General features: G+C 38.6%; 1 protein-coding gene across 2 annotated transcripts in view; it reads right to left on the reverse strand.

The window, feature by feature from the left end:
• Positions 1–18,029, reverse strand: part of RECK (reversion inducing cysteine rich protein with kazal motifs) — a 73,153-nt gene that overhangs the window by 28,738 nt on the left and 26,386 nt on the right. The window contains exons 7-9 of one of the 2 annotated variants that reach the window (XM_060014523.1): positions 13,996–14,029; positions 11,573–11,770; positions 1,731–1,998 (exon numbers count right to left, since the gene is read on the reverse strand). In XM_060014523.1, coding sequence (XP_059870506.1) covers positions 1,731–1,998; positions 11,573–11,770; positions 13,996–14,029 — 500 coding nt within the window. Of the gene's footprint in view, positions 1–1,730; positions 1,999–11,572; positions 11,771–12,128; positions 12,146–13,995; positions 14,030–18,029 lie in introns of those variants that run through there. The other variant, XM_069540763.1, reaches the window with a different exon arrangement.

Genomic DNA, 18,029 nt, shown 5'->3' on the forward strand with positions numbered 1-18,029 from the left:
TCTTTACTTTTATAAGTTTGCTCATTCACTCTACCAGCATTTACTGAGTGCCTGTTTTGTGTGAGGCCCTGTTGAAGGCACTGGAAATGCAGTGGTGAATAAAAGAGACAAAGTCCCTGCTCTCAATTGAGCTTACACATGATGGGGATGAGAAAGCTGATATCAAGATCCATTAGGTAGGGACTTCGCTGGAGGTGCAGTGGTTGAGAGTCTGCCTGCCAATGCAGGGGACACAGGTTTGAGCCCTGGTCCAGGAAGATCCCACATGCCGCGGTGCAACTAAGTCTGTGTACCACAACTACTGAGCCTGTGCTCTAGAGCCCGTGAGCCACAACTACTGAGCCCACGTGCCACAACTACTGAGCCTCTGTGCCTAGAGCCTGTGCTCCGCAACAAGAGAAGCCACAGCAATGAGAAACCCGTGCACCGCAACAAAGAGTAGCCCTGCTTGCCACAACTAGAGAAAGCCTGCACACAGCAACTAAGACCCAACGCAGCCATTTAAAAAAAAAAAAAAAAAAAAAATCCATTAGGTACCTTGATCTGGAAATCAGTCCTTTCTTTAGTCCTAACTTTCTGAATGACCTTGGACAGATTGTTTAACATCTCAGAGTTAGTTTTCTATATATATACAAGAATTATACAAATTGACATCAGTCATAAGATGATACCAGTCATCTTGTAAGGTTTCATGAGGATGAAACAAGATGAAAGTGAAAGCATTCAGTAAACCATAAAACCTTACATCAAGGTACGAGGTGCCACGTTTCTTACTGAAATTCTTCTGGGATGACACAGCCAGTCCTATCTCCAGTGACTACAGGGCATAAACTCTTTTGTAGACATTCAAAGAAGTACTCAGCATCCCTCCCATATGTACATTTATTAATTCCTATCAGCAATACAATTTCCTGAATTATAGGGCCAACTTAATTTCTCTTTTAGCCCTTCTGTTAATTTTCTTTGGATGTTTTCCAGATTTTTTCATATCTTTGATAAAGTCTGATGAGCTATTCTAGGCACAAGTTTTTGCTAAAGTCCATCCAATTTAGAAACCAGAGGAAAGATCGTTTCACTCCTCATATGTCGTATTCATTTCAGGATATTCTAGTAACATGTGGTACCTTTTCACCCAAAATATCTCTAATAAAGCAAACTTCTGTTTCGCCTGTGTTAAACCTTTACCTTATCTCCATTTATTCTTATCTCTAGATTGTGTTTCCTCCAACCTACACAAATAGTATTGCCAATTTTTTATCCCTAAGTGTATCATCCAAATGAATGCCAATACACTGCTGTCTAACTTTGGATATAAGTGCCAGCCCAGGTTATTCACCAACACATGCAAAGTTGATTAAGTTCAAAGTTTCACAATTTAACAAAAAGAATATCCCTTAGATGTCTGGTCAAAACATCTCCTAAATTGTAAGCTTACTTGACGATAACCTCGAGGGTAGAATTCATATTGCATCATCTTTAGATATTTATTGCCCTGCCAATGCTAAACCTCCACACCGCAAAACACAGTGCTTTTAGCTCAATGTACAAAAACAATGTTCTATATATACATCATGCTCAATAAATATCTGCTGGATGAAAGAATGATTTTATATCTTCTAGACTCTTAAGACTACACAGTGCAAGAACATAACACACATTTGCTAGACTTAAATTCATTAATTAAAATGCTATTTTCTACTGTTTTTAATAAAGGAAAATGAGGTACTGACCTACACGTTGAAGTGTTTGCTTTAGAACAACAGTGCAATTTAGCGCCATCAAGGCCTGTAGAGGGAGGAGGGTGTACAGTGACTCCAGGGTGAACAGATTGTGAGCTTTCAAGAAAACACTGCCAAAGTGGATCCTGAGGCAAAGGCTGGGTCTTACAACCCTCGATGAGGCCATCAACAATCTCCATTTCTGTTTTCTTAGACATCAGAATTCTCTTGCAGGCATTTTGGCAAGCATGATCTTCAGCTCTGTCACAGCAATATAAACCTACATTTTCAGAATATAAGTGGCTTAATTAGCTGGTTTTATGTCATGCATTGCTCAGACAGAAGGACCCAGTGGTGTACTGGAACCTGTCACTACTCTTGAGTCATGTCAATTTCTCCAGTATACTAAGCCTACCAAATTCTCTTCCATTACTTTGCAATATAGCAAATAAGTGAAAAGCTAAAGGTAGACTAGGTATTTATTCCCAGATTCACCACTGTGCCCAATCATGGGATCTCCAGCACTATTCCTAGATAAATGAAAGGTCCTCTTACACCTAAGAGGTCCTTACATGCAAGGCATTTTCTGTTCCTGGAAAGGGTATTGTAGATCAAACTGGAATTATTTCATGCTAGAAACAGCTACCTAAAAGGGATTATGTTCTTGACATAACGAGAAAGATGACTAATTTTAATAGCAATAACCACAAATACTGTATTTCATTATATTCTGGGATATAAAGCTTTTACAAATCTGTGCAAATGAATTAATCTAAGTAGTAATTTAAATAATACAATTAAAAACTCTGACAAGATATCAGTTTGCTTCTGCCCTTACTTTTCTATAAAAAATCAGAAAGCAAGAGAACACTTTCAACAAGTCTATAGGATTCAGAGGGCTTCTTTGAAGTAGTTTTCTTAGGAGTTTGACTTCTTAAGAAGCTTATTCAGGCATATCTGTTATCTGTCTGTAGCTTTCTTTTCCGGATTTCCTATGTATTAGCACAGACATTTGAGATGGTTGTTCTACCCTTAAAACATTTTTCTGCCTTTTTTTTTTTTTTTTTTGAGCTGCTATCTGTCAACATTGCTTCAGCAGCACCTCTCTATAGCCTAAATGTCAGTGAAGACAGATCTGCCTTTAAAATGAATGAAGGTTATTATGGCAAATGCTTCACCCTCTGATTTTCATCACACAACCACACAAATGTCGTAAGCCTTAGAGTTCTGCTTTAGATTCTGGCCAAACAAGGCACATAGCACTGCTTCTGAGTTTACAAAAACAAGTCGTTCAATATCCCAGTGTAAATCAAAACATTGGCATCTGGCTTCTGAGTCTTACAAGTCTCTTGCCAGTTTTGCTTAATTAGTCAGTTCTTAAAGTCTGATCATCTCTAAATGAACAAAGTGGATTATAGGCTTTCCAAAGCTGAGATTTTGAAGACCCCATAACATGCAAGTTCATTAGGAGGCCCTAATTTTTTAAAAGTATCAGGATCTCATTTATATTGATGTTTTTATTATAAAAGTAATAAATTTCATTGGTAAAATTCAAACATTACACATCCATATAATGTGGAATAGGTATATAACTAAAAATGTACCTTACTATACACATTTAGTTCTGACACTTGCTTTTTTTTTGCTTATTACATCTTGGACTTCTATAAACATACATCTTTTTTTTTTTTTGTATTGAAGTATAGTTGATTTACAATATTGTGTTAGTTTCACATGCACAGCAAAGTAATTCGGTTATACATATATATGTTGGGTTTTTTTATTCTTTTCCATATGTTGTCACAAGATATTCAATATAGCTCCCTGTGCTATACAGTAAATCTTTGTTGTTTACCTATTTTGTATGTGGTAGTGTACATCTTAATCCATATTCTAATTTATCCCTCACCCCACCCCCCTTCCCCCTTGGTAACCATAAGTTTGTTTTCTATGTCTGTGAGTCTATCTGTTTTGTAAAAAGTTCATTTGTATTATTTTTCAGATTCCACATATAAGTGATATCATTTAGTATTTGTCTTTGTCTGACTTACTTCACTTAGTATGATAATCTCCACTCCATCCATGTTACAGCAAATGGTATTATTTCATTCTTTTTTATGGCTGAGTAATATATTCCATTGTGTGTGTGTGTGAGTGTGTGTGTGTGTGTGTGTATGTCACATCTTCTTTATCCGTTTATCTGTTGATGAACACTTGGGTTGTTTCCATTCCTTGGCTATTTTTTTTTTAAATAAATCTTATTTAATTATTTTTGGCTGCATTTGGTCTTCGTTGCTGCGCATGGGCTTTCTCTAGTTGCGGCGAGCAGGGGCTACTCTTCATTGCGGTACACGGACTTCTCAATGTGGTGGCTTCTCTTGTTGTTGAGCACGGGCTCTAGGTGTGGGGGCTTCAGTAGTTGTGCCACGAGGGCTTCAGCAGTTGTGGCTCGCGGGCTCTAGAGCACAGGCTCAGTAGTTGTGGCACATGGGCTTAGTTGCTCTGCAGCACGTGGGATCTTCCCGGACAAGGGCTCGAACCTGTGTTCCCTGCATTGGCAGGCGGATTCTTAACCACTGTGCCACCAGGGAAGCCCCATGCCTTGGTTATTGTAAACAGTGCTGCTATGAACATTGGGGTGCATGTATCTTTTTAAATTAGTTTTCATCTTTTCCAGAAATATACCCAAGAGTGGGATTGATGGATCATATGGTAACTTTATTTGTAGTTTTTTAAGGAACCTCCATACTGTTCTCCATAGTGGCTGTACCAATTTACATTCCCACCAACAGTGTCAGTGGGCTCCCTTTTCTCCACACCCTCTTCAGCATTTATTTGTAGACTTTTTGATGACAGCCATTCTGACTAGTGTGAGGTGTAGTTCTTTTCCTTCTCTCATTGTAGTTTTCTTTTTTTTATTTATTTTTAAAATTTATTTTTGAATTTTATATCTTTATACAGCAGGTTCTTACTAGTTATCCATTTTATACATAATAGTGTATGTATGTCAATCCCAATCTCCCAATTCATCACACTATCCCCCATCCCCCGCCACTTTCCCCCCTTGGTGTCCATACGTTTGTTCTCTACATCTGTGACTCTATTTCTGCCCTGCAAACCAGTTCTTCTGTACCATTTTGCTAGGTTCCACATACATGTGTTAATATACGATATTTGTTTTTCTCTTTCTGACTTATTTCACTCAGTATGACAGTCTCTAGATCCCTCCATGTCTCTACAAATGACCCAATTTCATTCCTTTTTACGGCTGAGTAATATTCCATTGTATATATGTACCACATCTTCTTTATCCGTTCGTCTGTCGATGGGCATTTAGGTTGCTTCCATGAGCTTGTTATTGTATATAGTGCTGCAATGAACATTGGGGTGCATGTGTCTTTTTGAATTAAGGTTTTCTCTGGGTATATGACCAGTAGTGGGATTGCTGGGTCATATGGTAATTCTATTTTTAGTTTTTTAAGGAACCTCCATACTGTTCTCCATAGTGGCTGTATCAACTTACATTCCCACCAACAGTGCAAGAGGGTTCCCTTTTCTCCACACCCTCTCCAGCATTTGTTGTTTGTAGATTTTCTGATGATGCCCATTCTAACTGGTGTGAGGTGATACCTCATTATAGTTTTGATTTGCATTTCTCTAATAATTAGTGATGTTGAGCAGCTTTTTTTCTTTTTTTTTCGGTATGTGGGCCTCTCACTGTTGTGGCCTCTCCCGTTGCGGAGCACAGGCTCCGGACGCGCAGGCTCAGCAGCCATGGCTCACGGGCCCAGCCGCTCCGCGGCATGGGGAATCTTCCCAGACTGGGGCATGAATCCGTGTCCCCTGCATCAGCAGGCGGACTCTCAACCACTGCGCCACCAGGGAAGCCCCTGAGCAGCTTTTCATGTGCTTCCTTGCCATCTTTATGTCTTCTTTGGAGAAATGTCTATTTAGGTTTTTAGCCCATTTTTGGATTGAGTTTTTTTTAAATATTGAGCTGCATGAGCTGTTTATATATTTTGGAGATTAATCCTTTGTCCGTTGATTTGTTTGCAAATATTTTCTCCCATTCTGAGAGTTTTTTCATCTTGTTTGTAGTTTCCTTTGTGCAAAAGCTTTTAAGTTTCATTAGATCCCATTTGTTTATTTTTGCTTTTATTTCCATTACTCTAGGAGGTGGATCAAAAAAGATCTTCCTGTGATTTATGTAAAAGAGTGTTCTTCCTATGTTTTCCTCTAAGAGTTTTAGAGTGCCCAGTCTTACATTTAGGTCTCTAATCCATTTTGAGTTTATTTTTGTGTATGGTGTTAGGGAGTGTTCTAATTTCATTCTTTCACATGTAGCTGTCCAGTTTTCCCAGCACCACTTATTGAAGAGACTGTCTTTTCTCCATTGTATATCCTTGCCTCCTTTGTCATAGATTAGTTGACCACAGGTGCGTGGGTTTATCTCTGGGCTTTCTATGCTGTTCCATTGATCTATATTTCTGTTTTTGTGCCAGTACCATATTGTCTTGATTACTGTAGCTTTGTAGTATAGTCTGAAGTCAGGGAGCCTGATTCCTCCAGATCCGTTTTCTTCCCTCAGTACTGCTTTGGCTATTTGGGGTCTTTTGTGTCTCCATACAAATTTTAAGATTTTTTGTTCTAGTTCTGTGAAAAATGCCATTGGTAATTTGATAGGGATTGCACTGAATCTGTAGATTGCTTTGGGTAGTATAGTCACGTTCACAATATTGATTCTTCCAATCCAAGAACATGGTATATTTCTCCATCTGTTTGTATCATCTTTAATTTCTTTCATCAGTGTCTCACAGTTTTCTGCATACAGGTCTTTTGTCTCCCTAGGTAGGTTTATTCCTAGGTATTTTATTCCTTTTGTTGCAGTGGTAAATGGGAGTGTTTTCTTAATTTCTCTTTCAGATTTTTCATCATTAGTGTACAGGAATGCAAGAGATTTCTGTGCATTAATTTTTTCTTTTTTCTGAATTTTTGAGTTTTTTAAAATATATATCAGGTTCTTATTAGTTATGTGCATTAATTTTGTATCCTGAAACGTTACCAAATTCATTGATTAGCTCTAGTAGTTTTCTGGTGGCATCTTTAGGATTCTCTGTGTATAGTATCATGTCATCTGCAAACAGTGACAGCTTTACTTCTTCTTTTCCAATTGGTATTCCTTTTATTTCTTTTTCTTCTCTGATTGCCGTGGCTAGGACTTCCAAAACTATGCTTAGTAATAGTGGCGAGAGTGGACATCCTTGTCTTCTTCCTGATGTTAGAGGAAATGTTTTCAGTTTTTCAACACTGAGAATGATGTTTGCTGTGGGTTTGTCATATATGGCCTTTATTATGTTGATGTAGGTTCCCTCTATGCCCACTTGCTGGAGAGTTTTTATCATAAACGGGTGTTGAATTTTGTCAAAAGCTTTTTTCTGCATCTATTGAGATGATCATATGGTTTTTATTCTTCAGTTTGTTAATATGGTTATCACATTGATTGATGTGCATATATTGAAGAATCCTTGCATCCCTGGGATAAATCCCACTTGATCATGGTGTATGACCCCTTTAATGTGTTGTTGGATTCTGTTTGCTAGTATTTTGTTGAGGATTTTTGCATCTATATTCATCAGTGATATTGGTCTATAATTTTTTTTTGTAGTATCTTAGTCTGGTTTTTTTTTTGTTTTTTTTTTTTGCGGTACGCAGGCTTCTCACTGCTGTGGCCTCTCCCGTTGCGGAGCACAGGCTCCAGAAGCGCAGGCTTAGCGGCCATGGCTCACGGGTCCAGCCGCTCCGCGGCATGTGGGATTCTCCCAGACCGGGGCACAAACCCATGTCCCCTGCATTGGCAGGCGGACTCTCAACCACTGCGCCACCAGGAAAGCCCCTTAGTCTGGTTTTGGTGTCAGGGTGATGGTGGTCTCATAGAATGAGTTTGGGAGTGTTCCTTCCTCTGCAATTTTTTGGAAGAGTTTGAGAAGGATGGGTATTAGCTCTTCTCTAAATGTTTGATAGAATTCACCTGTGAAGCCATCTGGTCCTGGACTTTTGTTTGTTGGAAGATTTTTAATCACAGTTTCAATTTCATTACTTGTGATTTGTCTGTTCATATTTTCTAGTTCTTCCTGGTTCAGTCTTGGATGCTATACTTTTCTAAGAATTTGTCCAATTCTTCCAGGTTGTCGATTTTATTGGCATAGAGTTGGTTGTAGTAGTCTCTTAGGATGTTTTGTATTTCTGTGGTGTCTGTTGTAACTTCTTTTTCATTTCTAATTTTATTGATTTGAGTCCTCTCCCTCTTTTTCTTGATGAGTCTGGTTAATGGTTTATCAATTTTGTTTATCTTCTCTAAGAACCAGCTTTTAGTTTTATTGATCTTTGCTATTGTTTTGTTTCTATTTATTTCTGCTCTGATTTTATGATTTCTTTCCTTCTACTAACTTTGGGTTTTGTTTGTTCTTCTTTCTCTAGTTCCTTTAGGTGTAAGGTTAGATTGTTTATTTGAGATTTTTCTTGTTTATTGAGGTAGGCTTGTATTGCTATAAACTTCCTTCTTAAAACTGCTTTTGCTGCATCCCGTAAGTTTTGGATTGTCATGTTTTCACTGTCATTTGTTTCTAGGGTTTTTTAAATGATTTTTTAAAAATTAATTAATTTTATTTTTGGCTGCACTGGGTCTTTGTTGCTGCACCCGGGCTTTTCTCTAGTTGAGGTGAGCGGGGGCTACTATTTGCTGTGGTGCACTGGCTTCTCATTGCGGTGGCTTCTCTTGTTGCAGAGCACAGGCTCTAGAGTGCAGGCTCAGTACTTGTGACACACGGACTTGGTTGTTCCATGACATGTGGGATCTTCCCAGACTAGGGCTTGAACCCGTTTCCCCTGCATTGGCAGGCGGATTCTTAACCACTGTGCCACCAGGGAAGCCCTCTAGGTATTTTTTGATTTCCTCTTTTGATTTCTTCAGTGATCTCTTGGTTATTTAGTAACGTATTGTTTAGCCTCCACGTGTTTGTGTTTTTTACGTTTTTTTCCCTGTAATTGATTTCTAATCTCATAGCATTGTGGTCAGAAAATATGCTTGATACAATTTCAATTTTCTTAAATTTACTGAGGCTTGATTTGTGAACCAAGATGTGATCTATTCAGGAGAATGTTCCATGCGCACTTGAGGAGAAAGTGTAATCTGCTCTTTTTGGGTGGAATGTCCTATAAATATCAATTAAATCTATCTGGTCTATTGTGTCAGTTAAAGCTTGTGTTTCCTTATTAATTTTCTGTTTGGATGGTCTGTCCATTGGTGTAGGTGAGGTGTTAAAGTTCCCCACTATTACTGTGTTACTGTCAATTTCCTCTTTTATAGCTGTTAGCAGTTGCCTTATGTATTGAGGTGCTCCTATGGTGCACCATAAATATTTACAATATTATATATAATTGTTATATCTTCTTCTTGGATTGATTCCTTGATCATTATGTAGTGTCCTTCCTTGTAACATTGTCTCGTAACATTCTTTATTTTAAAGTCTATTTTATCTGATATGAGTATTGCTATTCCAGCTTTCTTTTGATTTCCATTTGCATGGAGTATCTTTTTCCATCCCCTCACTTTCAGTCTATATGTGTCCCTAGGTCTGAAGTGGATCTCTTGTAGACAGCATATATATGGGTCTTGTTTTTGTATCCATTCAGCAAGCCTGTGTCTTTTGGTTGGAGCATTTTATCCATTCATGTTTAAGGTAATTATCGATATGATGTTCCTATGACCATTTTCTCAACTGTTATGAGTTTGTTTTTGTTGGTCGTTTTCTTCTCTTGTGCTTCCCACTTAGAGAAGTTCCTTTTGCATTTGTTGTAGACCTGGTTTGGTGGTGCTGAATTCTCTTACCTTTTGCTTGTCTGTTAAGCTTTTGATTCCTCCATCGAATCTGAATGAGATCTGTGCTGGGTAGAATAATCTTGGTTGTCAGTTCTTCCCTTTCATCACTTTAAGTATATCATGCCACTCCATTCTGGCTTATAGAGTTTCTGCTGAGAAATCAGCTGTTAACCTTATGGGAGTTCCTTTGTATGTTATTTGTTGTTTTTCCCTTGCTGCTTTCAATAATTTTTCTTTGTCTTTAATTTTTGCCAATTTGATTACTATGTATCTCGGCGTGTTTCTCCTTGGGTTTATCCTGTATGAGACTCTCTGCACTTACTGGACTTGGGTGGCTATTTCCTTTCCCATGTTAGGGAAGTTTTCGACTATAATCTCTTCAAATATTTTCTTGGGTCCTTTCTCTCTCTCTTCTCCTTCTGGGACCCCTATAATGCAAATGTTGTTGCATTTAATGTTGTCCCAGAGGTCTCTTAGGCTGTCTTCATTTCTTTTCATTCTTTTTTCTTTATTCTGTTCTGCAGCAGTGAATTCCACCATTCTGTCTTCCAAGTCACTTATCTGTTCTTCTGCCTCAGTTATTCTGCTATTGATTCCTTATAGTGTAGTTTTCATTTCATTTATTGTGTTGTTCATCTCTGTTTGTTTGTTCTTTAATTCTTCTAGATCTTTGTTAAACATTTCTTGCATCTTCTCGATCTTTGCCTCCATTCTTTTTCCGAGGTCCTGGATCATCTTCAATATCATTATTCTGAATTCTTTTTCTGGAAGGTTGCCTATCTCCACTTCATTTACTTGTTTTTCTGGGGTTTTATCTTGTTCCTTCATCTGGTACATAGCCCTCTGCCTTTTCATCTTGCCTATATTATTCATCTTGCCTATATTACTGTGAATGTGGCTTTTGTTCCATAGTTCTTCTTGCTTCTGCTGTCTGCCCTCTCACTCATTGTAGTTTTGATTTGCATTTCTCTAACAATTAGCAATATTGAGCATCTTTTCATGTGCCTGCTGGTCATCTGTATGTCTTCTTTGGAGAAATGTCTATTTAGGTCTTCTGTCCATTTTTTGATCGGGTTGTTTACTTTTTTGATATTGAGTTGTATAAGCTGTTTGTATATTTTGGAAATTAAGCCCTTGTTGGTCGTGTTGTTTATAAATATTTTCTCCCAGTCCACAGTTGTCTTTTCATTTTGTTTATGGTTTCCTTTGCTGTGCAAAAGCTTGTAAGCTTGAGTAGGTCTCATTTGTTTGTTTTGCTTCTATTTCTTTTGCCTTGGGAGACTGATCTAAGAAAATATTGCTAAAATTTATGTCAGAGAATGTTTCTCCTATGTTCTCTTCTAGGAGTTTTATGGTATCATGTCATATAATTAAGTCTTTAAGCCATTTTGAGTTTATTTTTGTGTATTGTGTGAGGGAGTGTTCTAACTTCATTGATTTACATAATACATCTTCCAGTATGTTGATTGTATAATGTAGTTATTATACAGATATATAATTTATTTAATCAACTTTAATCAATATCCTATTGGTGGATGTTTAGGTCATTTTAAATTTTTCTCTATACCAGCAATGTTGTAGTAAACATCCTTTATATGTATAGATGTATTTTTGAAAATTTGTGAGTTTTTGTGAAGGATAATTTCTGAGAAATAGAATTGCTAGATTAAAAGGTATGATTATTTGAAAGTCTCATGGGCATAACCCAATCTTCCCTCTTAAAGTATCCATACCAGTGAATTTTCCCACTTCAGAATAGAGAGTGCCTGTTTCTTCATACCCTTGACAGCCCTGTCTTTCTCGGCATCTTTTAGCTGTGATGATAATGTCCAGTCTGCCAAATCTAAAGACCAAAGGAAGCCTGGTATTTCCCAAATGACCCAGACTGTAGATATCTTCAAGAATTTACTTCGTTTTTTTTTACAAATTATTTTACCAAAGATTGAAATGAGAGGAATATGTGGCTTTTACTTACTATCTGTTGGGTTCCTCATTGGATAAGATTGGGTATAATTGTTTACACAGTGTATTAATTGTGGACTAATAGAGGCACAATAATTTTCCACTGCTTTGATCTGAGAAGGACCAGGAGAAGAGTCTGTTCGAAAAATGGCTTGACAGTATTCTCGGCAGTTTGTGTGATGGCCTGCATAACTGCAACAAACTGAGCCCACTAGGGGAAGAAAAAAGATTACATTGAAATGAAATCAGCTATTTGTTAACATTAAATCATCATAATAATGATGGAACAATATGTGTCTTTTTGAATTTCAGAAATAAAACCATGCCATAGAAGACACGTAGTTAAAGTCAGCACTACTATAAGCATGGCCATGGGGACATTCAGGCGCTCACTGGTCTGAGAAAGTCATTATTTGTCAACTTATAGTCTATAGTGCGGTGGTTCTCAGCAGGAGCAGTACCAGCCCCTGGGAGAATTTGGATGCATGTGGAAGTGTTTCTGGTTTTCATGATGACTTAAGGATGACTGCTGGCATTTAGCACATGGGGGTCAGGGCTGTGCAACGTACAGGAAAGTCTCATATAATCGAAACTGTCTCCCAAAATGCTAATAGCACCCATGTTGAGAACCACTGGAACAGCTTCCTTCCACGTTGGATCTGTGGAGATTCATAAACAAAGCAAACCAAAGCAAAACAAATCAAACATATCAAAATAAAACAAAACCCCAAATACCTCACATTTATAAAATAGGACCAGTAAAAACCAAGAGATATCAGGACCACTTCATAAATTTGCAAATTATATAACTGTCCATCTTGAAACAAAATCCCTAAAGTTCTATACTGTTTGAAAATCTCCAAGACTATGCCTAAATTGAAAGTGCTCACCTCAAAACTGATATGACTTGCTTCAACACTGAAAAGTAAAACCCACATTTGGAATAAACGATTCTGGACGTATGTATTTTTAAAAATCAAGGTGGACTATTTAAGGTATCTGGGAAGAGCAGGATGAGTGGCTGGGGGTGCAGATGTGGGATTTATAATGAAGAACAAGAGGTCCTCATAGGAGAGGCTAAGGGGTCTGTGGGAGGCTGAAGGGAGCCAAAAGGGTAGAGGTATGGCTGGAAAAGGTTAAGAAAATGGCAGGTAGGAAACCTCTGATAATAATTAGTGATGGTTATAGAGGAACCAGAATCCGGTTTCTGGTGGATTCCACAGACCAAGGAATGAGCAGGGAACTCAGGCGACTTCCAGAAATAATGATAATGATAAAATCATATACAAATGAACTAAAGTAGGACTACACTGATAGCAAGACAAGCCTCTTTCCTGGACAAGGAAACTGTTTCATACCTATTGTGCCAGCTAAGTTTCTGATTTGAAATTACTAACAAACTTACATTGTTCATTGCTGAATTGTTCATTTTATTCACAAAGAACAATCATTAATGGCTACATTTATCATTGTCAACCTCAATGAAGCTAAAACTGGGGGCAGGGGTGAGGGATGCTGAGGACAGAGGAGACAAGTGAGAATAGGACAAAGATGCCTGTCTTCTGATGCCCCAATTAGGCTGGCTTCCTCAGTGTGGGAGGAAATAGGATTATGTGCTAAAGACTATCTGGAAAATCTTGAACTAAACCCCAGTTAGAAAGAGTAGAAGATAAAGTACAGACAGCTAATGTTTCTTATACTTTAATACACCCCACTGCCAAGCTCACCTAACAACTCTTTACTCCTCACACGTGTTTCCCCATCTCCAACTGCTCTCGCTGTTCCCTTCAGCTGGAATTCCCTTCCTCCAATCTCTACTGCTCACATCATGTCCATCCTTCAAGGCCCAGTTCAGCTACCAACTCCATGAAGTCACCTCTAAGCGCCCCTGCAAGATGTGATCCCTCCTTCCTCTGAACTCCCGTGGCACCTTATCAGTAACTCTATCCCATACCCACCATGTCCCAGAGTTCTTTGTGTACAGGTTGTGTCCCCCACAGGTGTGCATCTGCCCTGCACAGAGCAAGTAGTCAGTGAATATCTGCTGAATGAACTGAGAGGCAGCCCTCAGCTAGTGCTGCAATTATATTACGTTATACTACGTGGGAGTGTTCAACTTCTGTTTATATCACGTGGGAGTGCTCAACTTCCTGTTTATCCAAGTGGGGCATGATCTTCCTCTAAAACACCCAGCACTGATATCTGCTTTGTAAATCTGTAATTAGGACATGGGAATTGTTAGAATTCATGAATGGCCCAAACACTCCAGAGGAAAGAGCCTATCAGAATCCTGCTGTGCACATTCCTTCAGACGGTTTAGTAACAACCTAAGTTATAATGTCAGAGTTTTGGCAATATTTATAACAGCTAAATCATATTCTGTAAGCCATGTTTTTCTCTTTGGATTGCTTGTATAACCATCAACAATATACTTACTTTCATTTCTGCTAATGCAACTGAAAAGAGCATTCTGTAAATTAAAGGAAAAAAAAAACAGAAATTAACAACCACATAGAATTTCTAATTTTATTCCACTCTTAGAGTTATATGGAAATCAGGATATCAAACTATTTAATCCTTCTCTAAATCCAAGATTAAAAACAAAGAAACTATGATATAGCATTCTGGTGAAAAGAGAAACCATCTTCTAATACATTTTGGGGATCAAGATTATCACCCAAGCCATAAGCTGACCACATTATAGCAAACCAAGTTTATGTAAAGCTGTACCAATGTGTGTATGTGGGGAAAGTACAATGTAGTAATCTCAATTGTTTCTTGTAGAACATAAAAAAGCTTTCAGATAATAATATAATAAAGGTTATTTAGGAAATACATATTTCATATAACCACTGCATTTTAGAGTTGAAAGGACCTTGGAGATCACCTCTAATTGTTCTCAAACCTGGCCATGCACTAGAACACCTGGGCTTCCTAGGCCTTAACCCTAGACTACAGAATTGGAATTTGGGAATGAAGCACAGAAATCTAAATTTAAAACAAGGCCTCAAAGATGATTCTTATGCAGCCATCCTGGGGCCAGAGTTGGGGAATCTCTCTACCATATTACAGATAAAGAAACCATTTCCTTAGCAGGGGAGAGACTGCCCCAGCTCACAGAGCAAGTCAAAAGTAGAATCTGAGACTAGAATTAATGTTTTTAGATCTCTTAGATCACTGTTCAGAAAATATCACACTGTGTTAAAGTCATTGTAAGGAAAATAAACAAAACAAGACAAACAAAAACTTCCTTGTACAATGCTATTTGGATAATCAGGGCTTGTAGACTATGATTAATATCACACTTGGAAGAGAATAAATTCTTAAAAGAATATGGGCATAAATAAAAGGTAGATGGAAAACAAGGACACCCTTATTAATGAATAGAGATGATTTTGGCTTTTATTTGCAACTAACTTCCAAGCTGGCTACGTGATCTAGCCTTATTAAAGGATCAGCTTTACTGACACTTAAAACCTAGCTTCAAGGATCCATCTATGTAGTTGTGTAAAGCTGTACTGCATTTTCTCTACTAAATAATATTCTACTGTAGGAATAAACCACACTTGATTTATCCAAAGCAAAACAAAATACCCAGGACCCATAGATAAGGGCTAATGAATTCACCCAGTATGAATTCTTTCTGTTAGAGATCTCATCAAATAATATAAAATAGTGAAAAGTAAATATTCTTGGTATTCTTTAATAGTGGTCTTTTTTATATTTCTCTTCATCCATGTTTCTTTGTTTTAGTTTGACTTTTCAGCTACCCATTATAGGTAGCCCTCTATTTTGGTTCAATGGTTTCAGGAACACTTTCAATAAAATGATCTAAATCAATATTAAAAAGTCATCTGCTACCATGACTTCCTTGGTGGTCCAATGGTTAAGACTCCAAGCTCCCAATGCAGGGGGTCCGGCCTCGATCACTGGTCAGGGAACTAGATCCCGCACGACGCAACTAAAAGAGCCCTCATGCTGCAAGCAACTGAAGATCCCACACGTGGCAACTAAGACCTGGTGCAGCCAAAAAAAAAAAAAAGTCATCTGCTACCAACTTTCCAGCCCCTCTTAACTGGGTGAATAAAATTCTCATTGCCCTTCTCTTTTCTTTTTTTTGCTTGCTTTGCTTTTTTTGGCTGAGCTGAGAGGCTTGTGGGATTCTAGTTTCCTGGTGGAACCAGGGCCCTCAGCAGTGAAAGCACGGAGTCTTAACCACTGGACCGCCAGGGAATTCCTTGCGATTCTCTTTCTAATATGCAGGTTGTTCCTCTTGTTCCTCTTGGTTCCTCTTGGTTCCTCTTGGTTTTGGCTTTTTTGGCCTTGTTCCTAAAGAAGTATGTTTATTATCTTGGTGGCCGTCCTGGGTTACATGGCCTGATTTCCATTTTTGTTATTCTTCCAGTTACTCTTGAAGTCTCTAGAGCTGTGGTTTTCAAGTGGAGGTAATCTTGCTTCCCAGGGGGCATATGGCAATGTCTGGAGACATTCTTGGTTGTCATAACACGGGGGGGTTGGGGTGTTCTACTGAACTGACATCTAGTAGGTAGAGGAGTCTAGAGATGCTGTTAAACATCCTACAATGCATAAGACAGCTCCCCTACAACAAAGGATTATCCGGCCCCAAATGTCAATAGTGTCAAGGTTGAGAAATTCTGCTCTAGAAACTTACAAATTTGTTCAAGCTTGATTTTTTTTTAAATTTGATCTTAAAAATAAAAGAAATATCACTCTGGGTCAGCCTTGTGGATCACTTAGCTTCAGAGAGAGGTATTAAAGGACACAAAATCTGAAAAATGTCGGAGATCAGCTAATCCAACTCGTTTGACAGAAGCCAGAGTCTGAGGCCTAGAAAGGAGAACTACTTATGGACCCTAGCTTTCACCCACAAATGGGTTGGCAAACTATGGCACCCAGGCCAAATCTTGCCCGCTGCCTGTGTTTGTAAGTAAAGTTTTATTGGAACACAGTCACACCCATTCATTTACATATTGTATATGGTTACCTCACACTATAATAGGAGAGTTGAGTGGACAGTAAGCCTAAACTGGCTGGTAAGCCTAAAATATTTGCTTTCTGACCCTTCACAGAAAAAGTTTGCTAACGGCTGATATAGAAGGGCTCAGCTGTCTCTCTTGATGTCACATCCAGAGCTCAGAGATGTTCCCTAAGCATTTCTCGTTTCCCTTAATGTTCACTGATAGACCTTGCATGCATAGCGTTACTCTAACTTGTTGAACTAAAAACTTTTATATTTCCACGTGGCAGCACCTCTAGTGTTAACACCATTTTTACATCTCTTTCTTTATCTTTACCAGTTTTAAGGTTTCAAACTATGGTCCTTATAGGGAATAGACTGGCGGTTGCCAAGGGGGAGGTGGGTGGGAGAGCGTTGGATTGGGAGTTTGGGGTTGCATGGTATATATACCATGCAAACTGGTATATACAGAATTGATAAACAACAAGGTTCTACTGTATAGCACATGGAACTATATTCAATATCCTGTGATAAACCATAATGGAAAAGAATGTATATATATGTATAACTGAGTCACTTTGCTGTACAGCAGTAATACAACATTGTAATTCAACTATACTTCAGTAGAAAATGAAATTAAATTTAAAAAAGAATGGTCCTTCACTCAAGTATACTGGTATTTGATGAATTCATCAATTCTCTGTTGCTTACTTTACACGCATCATGATTTTATCATATCCCCCTCTTTGATAAAAGATTCTTAACCTTAGGTAACTCTACCTAAGGTATAAACTATAGGTAACTCTACCTTTTCACTGCTAAAACTACTGCTGACTAGTTTGACAGGGCTTAAGACACACATGAGTTACAGCCCTGGCTGACAGTTTCTTCATTTCTTAAGATGGTCCATCAGGGTCTTAGCTAGTCAATTCTTAAGTCTTTCAAATGTCTGATTGCCATCTAGTGGCAAAAGTAGGCAGTAACTGAGGGTTTATACTCAGTTGGGTTTATACCAAGCCTCTTTTTTTTTTCCTGTTGCGGAGCAGAGGCTCCGGACACGCAGGCTCAGGGGCCGTGGCTCACGGGCCCAGCCGCTCAGCGGCATGTGGGATCTTCCTGGACCGGGGCACAAACCCGTGTCCCCTGCATCTGCAGGTGGACTCTCAACCACTGCGCCACCAGGGAAGCCCCCAAGCCTCTTTTGATCTTCTGCCACCAATATTAATACTCAATGTGACTCCATATAGCAGCTCCCTCACCCCACTCATCTTACTCTATAAATCAAAATTACAGTGTAACTGAGGTTAGGATCTACAAAAACCTCAGAGACCCAAAGAACATGTCAGTATGTAAGCGCTGACAGCAAGAGACCTTCAAGTCCCAAAGCCTTCACTATACAGCTGGATAGAGATGTACAGAGTAAGCAAAGGGCAAAGGCGGGGCTAGAACCCAGATTACTCTGCCAGTGCTCTCCCATGACACTATCCCGTGA

Source organism: Delphinus delphis, chromosome 6 (genome assembly GCF_949987515.2).
Source record: "Delphinus delphis chromosome 6, mDelDel1.2, whole genome shotgun sequence".
Lineage (NCBI taxonomy): Eukaryota > Metazoa > Chordata > Mammalia > Artiodactyla > Delphinidae > Delphinus > Delphinus delphis.